We start from the raw sequence: 9,309 nt of genomic DNA, 5'->3' as shown, positions 1-9,309 counted from the left end.
AGATTTATAGATCCATAATCATTCACGTCACAGACTGAGGGAGATGAGGCTGGAACAGGATAATAGCCCTTAAATCCCCTTCTCTAAGCACTCAGATCTTCCCTGTCAGCAAGATTAAAACAGTCAACAGCAGTCTTCATGTGTCTATACCCCACACGGAGCTTTCAAAACAACTGGAGTAGTGGCTGGCAAGCAGAAAAATGCAGGCTTTCTATTGCTGTGCCTGATACTGCTGTGATAAAGAGAAAAGAAGATTGTCAGCTTTTGTAGCTTTGGAAAGGACTGGTGTTAGTTCCTTAATCAGGTGAATGCAGAGAAGGTAGAAGAGTGCGGGAATATAGTATGTTGCAGTTTAACATGCAGCGACAATTTCCTTTCCTAAAACAGAAAGGCAGAGAGAGGGAAGCACCAAATGTCCTCCTGCAACCTGACAAGGAGAAAGGTAACAAAGGCATGCATGTAGACAAGCAGAGTGGCTTTTCTGCTGCTGCTCCACAGAAGTCTCAGCACCTACTGCTCTTGGGACCTGAGGGGAATGGCAACTATTATGTGGACGATGAAGATGAGGATGAAGATGAGAAAGAAGAAGAAAACTGGCTAAGTGGAGACAAATTTGAAGGAGAAAACAAGCCTTCATCATCCATTCCTTTCTCCCCTACCCTTTCTTCTGGAGTCCCGGCTTCCACCTCATCCGTGCTGAAGATCAACGTTGGTGGCCAAAGCTACCGCCTTGCCTACCAGGCAGTGGCCATCTACCCCAAGACCCGCCTGGGACGCCTGGCTACCTCCACGGATCGGCGCTGCCAGCTGGGCCTGTGTGATGACTACGCTGCCCAGGTAGATGAGTATTTCTTTGACAGGGACCCAGCTGTCTTCCAGCTGGTGTACAACTTCTATGCCTCGGGTGTGCTGCGTGTACGGGATGAGCTCTGCCCTCGTAGCTTCCTGGAGGAGCTGAGCTACTGGGGTGTGCGACTCAAGTACACACCTCGCTGCTGCCGCATCTGCTTCGAGGAGCGCCGCGATGAGCTGACGGAGCAGCTGAAGGTCCAGCGTGAGCTGCGCTCCCAAGCAGAGGCTCAGGAGAACGAGCAGCTCTTCCACCACATGCGCTACTATGGTGCCCAGCGCTGGCGCCTCTGGAACCTCATGGAGAAGCCTTTCTCCTCTGTCACTGCCAAGTTGATGGCAGTGGCCTCCAGCTTCTTTGTGCTCATCTCCGTGGTGGCCCTGGCACTCAATACTGTGGAGGAGTTACAGCACGTAGACCAAATCAGCGGGGAGACCCGGCCTATCTTGGAGCACGTTGAGACCCTGTGTGTCGCATTCTTCACACTGGAGTACCTGCTGCGCTTGGTCTCCACCCCAGACCTGCGCCGCTTTGTCAGCAGCGCCCTCAATGCAGTAGACCTCATTGCCATCCTGCCCCTCTACCTGCAGATGGTGATCGAATGCTTTAGTGGTAGCGACGATCCTGGAGGTCATGGATCTCAGCACGAGCATGAGATCGAGACAGTGGGACGGGTGGGCAAGGTGGGACAAGCACTTCGCATCATGCGCCTCATGCGCATCTTCCGCATCCTCAAGCTGGCCCGGCACTCCACAGGGCTGCGTGCCTTTGGCTTTACTTTGCGCCAGTGCTACCAGCAGGTGGGCTGCCTTTTGCTCTTCATTGCCATGGGCATCTTCGTCTTCTCTGCCATGGTCTACACAGTGGAGCATGATGTCGCCAGTACCAACTTCACCAGCATCCCCCACGCTTGGTGGTGGGCTGCCGTAAGTACACGCCTTTCAACTTGATGGGTAGCCACAGACCCCCCCTCCCGTTTCCTCCCCTTCCTTGCTAGAGTTGCTTGCAGCCTTGAAAACAGCAGGCTCAGATCAGTGAACATCTGCTCTGAATTATGAGCTTATAGGACATATGCACTCACTCACGCACACACATACACTCATTCCTCTCTGTTGCAGGCTTAAATCAAGGCTTAATCAGGCAGTGTTGAAATTCCTGTCCAACCAAATGCAGACAGTACTTACACTTTTAAAGAAGTGGGCAAAGAGACAGGAAATAAAAGCATTTCCCCATTTAATCCTATTGCCAGTGTTGAAAAAAAAAACCAAAACAAAACACCCCAAAACAATTGAAACACACACACAAACAAAAAAAATTCCACAAAAAAAACCCAAAACCAACCAAAAAAAATAACCACCAAAAAATAAAAAGTGGGAAAAAAAAAGCTTTTATCAACCTTACTGGTTGCAGGTGGACACAGGATTTTCATTCTGGATAAGACATAGTTTATTAACTGTAGTGTGATCACTCAAATTTGCAAGGCAAAGCTCTCGCAGAGCTCTGACCATTACAAATTCATTAGGGCAAACAGTTGTCTGGACAAAAGATTATGTTTTGTTGTTTAGGAGGCAGCTCTAAAGTGTATGTCTACACACACACACAAAGCATTGGTGATTATTTATACCATGCCAGACTTGCAGAGAACTAAATACAAAAAGAAGTAGAAAGGCTCAAGGGGTTGATAATGGGATAAACTGCCTTCTACATCTAGGTCACTGGTTTGAATCCCACCTCACTTAGTACTGAGAGCTAGTTAATGTCACTTTGAATGTGTTTTTGCAGCCTCTGCCAGAACAAGTGTGATTTTAGTCCCATCCTAAGCACTTGGTGTGAGGGTAACTGGCTGAGTTTCAGCTGACAAGCCTCAGAAATTAAAACAGAATGACCTCATTTCTAGAGACTGCCTCCAGGTTAGTGCTCTAAGGCATTTGGACACATCTCCTTGAGAGGTTTGAACTATCACTGACCTGTAGTACACTGCGTTATGTGGAGGGCTGTTTTTCAGGCAGCATTTTCTAGGCGGTTGGGTTTGCTTCTTTCAGGGACATGAACAGAGACCTGTAAATTTAAAGTAATCCAGCTTGCTTAAATGCCTTCTGGCTCTGGCAGCATCCTGGCAGAGCTGTTGCAGCATCCCAGACTTGGAATTCACCTCTAAAAGGTTTGGGAAGCATTTCAACTCAGTTGGATTGCATTAACACCCAAGGGTACACATACCTTCACTTACAGAAGGCTCACCGATATTGTGAGATCTAAATGGTAGTTGTATCATTCAATGTGAGCTGTGAAGGCAAAAGAAACATTTCTAGGTTTTTCAAGACTAGCAGACAATGGAGAGGGAGCTGCAGGCTCTACAGAAATGCTTAACAGACAGTCCTCTTGTGTAGGTATGGCAGTTTCAGAATCATAAGTTTTACAGCAATGTTTTGGCAGGGAGGAGGGAAGGGCATTTTTCCAAGGGCACAGGGGAGAGGGGGAAGTTGATCCCTGCCTGTGCTAGAACTGCAGCCCTTTGGAGTTGGAAAACAATGGCTCTGCTACACTGCAGAAGATCTATAACATCCTGGATGAAATCTGAGGACACCTAGATTTTGCAGGTGCTGAAAGAAGGAAAAAGGCCCATATATTGGCTGTCCATAACACTGAGGATTGTTCTAGTGTGTCATCACATATACTTAATTTCCCAGCAGCTGATGCTGGCCTCCATAATCTGTGTTAATGGCAGGGCCTCAGGTGCACTTCTAACCCCTGAGCCTAGCAATGTGACTGACTATGTCCCAGTCAATTCCCTGGGGCAGGAAGCCCGTGCAAAAGGACTGGAAAGGAGTAAGATCTTCTCATGATAGATGATCAGCATAGGCAATGGATGCACCAAGATGTGTATGGATCCCACAGGACAGAAACCCCTACCCATCCAAAACTGTTTTTTCTGGCCAGCAGCCCTGGGAGTCCATGGCCTGTACTTCTGGTTCAGCAACAGCTGATGAGATGTGGTGGTTTCCCACACACACATTTATAGTGGTTCAGAGCATGGCAAGAAAAGTGGCCCTTCGGACATATCTATATATGTACATCCAGATGGACATGTGCTGAATATCCTTTAAGCTACCGTATGGGGAAGAGATAAAAATCAAAGAACACAGGAAAGAGTTTCTGTAATGTGATCTTCACAGTTCATGTTTAAATTACATATATAGATTATGAAAAAAGAAAAATAAATCTGTGCTTCACACATTACCAGAATAAGGACATGAGTCATAATTTGTTTTCTAAACGTACAGGATATATGTGAAATCTTTAGGGCTCATTTCTGGTAACAAGCTGGTAACACCAACTTGCAGACACACAATAATTTAGATACTCCTAAGAAACCTCTGCAACTATGACTACGTGTAAAAGGCCTGTTTGGCTGAGCAAGAGTCTCCAAAGGAGAAACTGTAACAGCACATTGCAACACTAAGGTATAAAATTCTTTTCCAAGTCTATGCATTCTTTAACAGTGAAAACTAGGATATCTAGATCACTCAAGTTTCATTAAAAGCCAACAGCATTCCCAGTCTCACACATACACACAGGACAAGTATCCCTCTCAAACTGTCACAGGCAATGTAGAAGACTATGCTTGCAGAACAGAACTTTATCAAAGGATAATGATTTTGTCCTGGTTGGTAAAGATAAACATCTTGCCTTCATCTCAGTATTTATTTTTGGATATATTTATCCTGTTTTATAATTCAAATCCAGTGACTTAATTTCCATTTAAGCAAGTGAGTAATCCTTTTTATTCCACAGGAAGCACCAGGTGCATCCTACAAATGTGCTTACCCAGTGCTGCCTCATATACCCTAATGCTTTCTTCATTTGAAACAACATTTTATTTAACATGTTAGAGGATGACAGGCTGCACATTCTGATCTTCCAAACACTTATTTAAGTGCTGAAGCCAACAGAGCATTACATTGAAAGTGCTATTGACTGTGGTTTATTTCTGCCAAAGTTTTAGAATGCTGTTTCACTCATACACATGATGTTGCAATACTGTGAAAAAAAATAAATAAAATTAATTGGCTGGAAAAGATCCCTTGCACAGACTAGGAAGTGCCAGATGGCAGAAGGCTGCAAGTTTTACCTGCCAGAGAAAAACAAATTATATTTACTTAATGTAAAAATTATAAACAATCAAGGAGTGTGCAGTGGACGTCTAGGAGATATTTTATGCTGACTGTTTGGGAGTGCACCAGATGCAGATGTAGCAACCCCATAAGCAAACATCCATGAATTTTTGAAACTAAATTTCACCAAAAAGTATTGCAGTACTTGGTATAGTTTGGGGTGTATATAAAACACCATTCCTTCATACATCCATAGGATAAAAAGAGAAAATGCTGATGGCTGAGAAGAAAAAATTATTTTAAAATACATAGAGAGTGTGGTGGGAAAACATACAGATTCATACAAAGCAGATATACAGAATGCCATTACTCCCATAAAAAAAAAATAATAAAAAAAAATAAAAAAATTTAAAAAATTAAACAAACCCCAAACCCTTCTTCAGAAGGGAATTTAGCAAAAAATTCCCACCTCTGTGCCTGTTGGCTAACAGCAATATTCCCTGCTGAAGGTATATACATCTTCTTTAATCTCTGACATACAGGAGGATCAAACTATTTAGTACTAAAAACATACGTGTTGTGAACATACAAGCTGAGTAAAAACTTCCTGACAATAGAGATATTTTTTTTCCCACAGCTCCTGGAAACTTCAAAGTCCTGGGTCACTTCTCTCTACATTGCAGAAGTTATAAAAATATATTTCACAATTAGCTGAAGAATTTAATGTGTTTTCCAATAGTTCCTAAAACATAAATGACAAACAAAGGTAATACTCAAAATGCAACCCACAGAATAAGTCCCAAAATACCGGGTTTTATTAACACTCAGGATTTAGACACAGAGCATCTGTTCTAAGAGAGATGATGAGGCAGCAGAGCTGCAGTTATCATTGGATTTGTGTAGTCAGGGACCCATCTCTATCTGTTCACCACAGCTAACCAAACCCACCCTCTGGACAGGCTGGTGTGAAAATTGTTTGGAAATGCCCTCTGCAGGACAAAGCTTTTAAATATCCTCTTGAATATTGTCAAGTTGCACTGTTGTCTTTCTGTACTGAGGGACTTCTTTTAATTAGGGATTTTTGCACAACATGAATAGTACAGTAGAAAAGGCAGCAGAGGCTGTTTCAGATTTATAATGGAAAGTGCAAACCCACTGATTTTAAATCTGTCTCTGATCCCTGAACATATTTGTTTATCTGTTTCTCCTCAGCTAATAAGCTGAATGTTTGTTTGCCTGTAGGTCAGCATCTCTACAGTGGGATATGGAGACATGTGTCCAGAAACTCACCTTGGCCGCCTGTTTGCTTTTCTCTGCATTGCATTTGGAATAATCTTGAATGGCATGCCCATCTCCATTCTCTATAACAAATTCTCAGACTATTACAGCAAGCTGAAGGCGTATGAGTACACAGCTCTCAAGAAAGAACGGGGGAAGGTGGACTTTGCACGGAGAGCCATGAAGAAAATATCTGAATGTTGTGGAGAAGCACACCCTTTGCCACAGCACTGATATAGTTTGTGCTGTGGATATTGGGAGGTAACAGAGAAGCCAAAGAAGAAAGAAGAAAAACACATTGGCCAAGCTAACTGAAGATAAACTGTAAAGGCCAAAAAAAGCCAAAAGTTGATGATGAAATCAATTCTGATGGGGATTTTTTTTGCTGTTTTTGTTTTGCATTTTATTTTGGGGTTTGTTTGTTTGTTTGTTTGTTTTTCTGGCTTTGCTAGGAAGTGAACAGCACTTAAGTGCTGACCAAGTATCTGAAATTACATTCTTCAGATAAACCACCCAGAAACTATGAATTACACCCAAATGAGGATGTAACCTCTTGCTACTGATTAGGTCCAAAAGAAATAATCAAACCCAAAGAAAACTAATTACTGCTGTTAAGGGTCAGCCAGCTCTCTGCAGTCCAGGCAGTCTCAAAAATTAAACAAATAGAATGCCCAATATACTACCTGCATTGCTAAAATTGGTTTTGCACCAGCTTTCAAAACCAGGAAAACAGCCTGGAGCATTTACCTGAATATTAGCAGCATCTGTAGTCTTTAAGCTTTCAGCTTCTGTTTCCACTTTCAGATAGCTATGCTTCACTGTTACAATTTTATTTTTCAAATATAGTGACCTGCAACTTATTCCCATTTTCATATCTAGACAATCAACACACTTCTTTCAGTATTTTCCCCATTGGCATCTCCATAATAATTTTCCAGTATGCCAAGATCTAGTGAAGAAGTCTGAAGTCTGAGTTGATAAATGTAATTGATCAATTTTGAAAATATTTCCAAACTGAAACCTTCTTTAGGTATAGGATTAAGTGATAAGCTAAATTTATTTTGCAGCATTTAATATACCTACCTATTGAATTGTTAGAATAGTAATAGGTCTGTAATGGGACATAAGTGTTAAAGCAGCACTTGAAAAAAGTATCAAGTGAAACATGTAATGGATCTTATCAGTACTTGCCTGTGAACTACTTTAAATATAATATAAAGTCAAGCTACTTTGTGTGGCACATACAGCTGTTATAGACACAGTTTTGACACCTTAGCTCAACCCCAGTAGTACCTTACTTCCTAATATTACTGAGCCTTCTTGAACAGCTGGATGCAATTTTTCTTGTATCAGAAACACCCCAAAACCTATGCAACAAATAAGAACAACAGTTAAATGGAATCAGAGTTTCATGTATTCATTTACAATATACCAGGAGTATTCTTTTTACACAAGAACAGTCATACCAATTTAGAAAGAGTAACCTAAACTACAGATCTGAAAGAACAGTTATTTTATTGATACTCAGATAGAGCTAGCTTTTTTAAAAAAAGAAAAAAAAAAAAAAAAAAAAAAAAAAAAAAAGAGGAAAAAAAAGGAAGCAATGGTAACAGCCACTGAGCCACAGATAGAACTCATGGCTGTTACTCACCAGCTATCTTGCAGAACAGCCTGATGGCAGAGATGCATTTTTAAATTCTTGAACTCTAATGTTGTGTTTGTGCTTCCCTGTTGAATGCAGATGGCTGCATTCAAATCTCAGAGCCACACTGGAAACAATGGTGTGAAGCTTAGTCTCGGGACAGCTGAGGGTTAAAAAGTTCATTAATTTTACCACGTCCATGCAAATTGTGTCAAGCATAGAGACATTTCTCCTTTCAGTGGTGATAAGGTAATTAGTAACCAAGTTGTTCTTCTCATTCTCTACCTCCAGACAAACGTATCATAAGCCCATCTGTCATTTTGTTCTTTAAGAATGACAGTCAGCACATTGTGTGCTGATCAGCTCTGTTAAAAGCTAAACCATGTCTTTAAGGCACAGCTGAGCCCTGGGAGTTGAATGTGATAGATGTTTGCTGTTCCGGACTGCACACAATGCAGCAGACACAATCCTAGCACTCACTGAGAAGAATAGCTGCTTTAGTTTGGCTCTAGGGATGGTATAAATTTGCATGGCTCTTCTGCACAGCAACAACAGGATGGGGAACTTCCTGAAATCCTGAAATCCTGAATCCAGGAAGCCTCTCTGTTAGTCACCCACTGCGGTTTAGGGAGGTGGCAAATTATAAGCATGCAAAAACAAAACTGCATTTATTTGCAACATGCAGCTTGGGCTAGATCCATTAAAAGGACTTTAATGTTACTGGTTACACAACATTATAAGATATGAGACACCCTAAATTAACACTTTTGGCTGAAGGAATCATTACTTGCATGTATATGCAGATGAGACGCAGATGCTCAGCCTTGCATGACAAACTCAGCACCTTCTTGTCACCTAGAGAAATCCAGAGCCTGAGTGAGCCCTCCCTTGGCTGAGACCACACAAATCACCCTCCTCCTTTTCTACCCCACTTGTCTCACATGCAGGTCACATTCAAGTAAAGGTTCTTCAAGACATATAAAAGAATAGGTTTTCCACACAAAACACAAGCAGGATAAAAAGGGCTGTTCTCTCTTTTATTAAAAGTCAGAATTCACTATCCTTGGTATGTGCTTTATTATCTGTCCAAAAAGATTTTAATGCACAAGTCCCATAGTGCTGGTCTAACTGTCCAAATACACCTTGGTCTCTCCCACCCGTCTAGCTGAAGCTGTTCCACTTTACGACCCATCAGGTGACGGTAAAACAAAGGCTTGGTGTTTGCAGCACTCAGCTGGGTGGAAAGGTGTGGGTCACAGGCCCTGCTTCAATAAAGAGCTGTGAAAACAGCCCAACCAATCAGCAAAATCAATCTTCTCTGGCCCAAGCAGTCTTTGATTGAAGTATTTAGTCTAGAAGGACTCCTGTCTGTCCCCACACACTGAAGCCACATCAAGCCAAAACTCTTACTTAGAGTACCCTATGGG

At 42.1% G+C, this 9,309-nt stretch overlaps 1 protein-coding gene across 1 annotated transcript; it reads left to right on the top strand.

Moving 5' to 3' along the window:
* Window positions 1–342: 342 nt before the first annotated feature.
* Window positions 343–6,474, top strand: KCNV2 (potassium channel, subfamily V, member 2). Its single transcript, XM_009996994.1, has 2 exons — window positions 343–1,776; window positions 6,205–6,474. Exons 1-2 carry the CDS (start codon window positions 343–345, stop codon window positions 6,472–6,474), a joined length of 1,704 nt encoding a protein of 567 aa, XP_009995296.1.
* The last annotated feature ends 2,835 nt before the right edge of the window (window positions 6,475–9,309 follow it).

The sequence above is a fragment of the Chaetura pelagica genome, unplaced genomic scaffold, assembly GCF_000747805.2.
Source record: "Chaetura pelagica isolate M959 unplaced genomic scaffold, ChaPel_1.0 scaffold614, whole genome shotgun sequence".
NCBI lineage: Eukaryota > Metazoa > Chordata > Aves > Apodiformes > Apodidae > Chaetura > Chaetura pelagica.
Note: the sequence above shows the minus strand (reverse complement) of the source record. Positions and strands in the feature narration are given on the sequence as shown.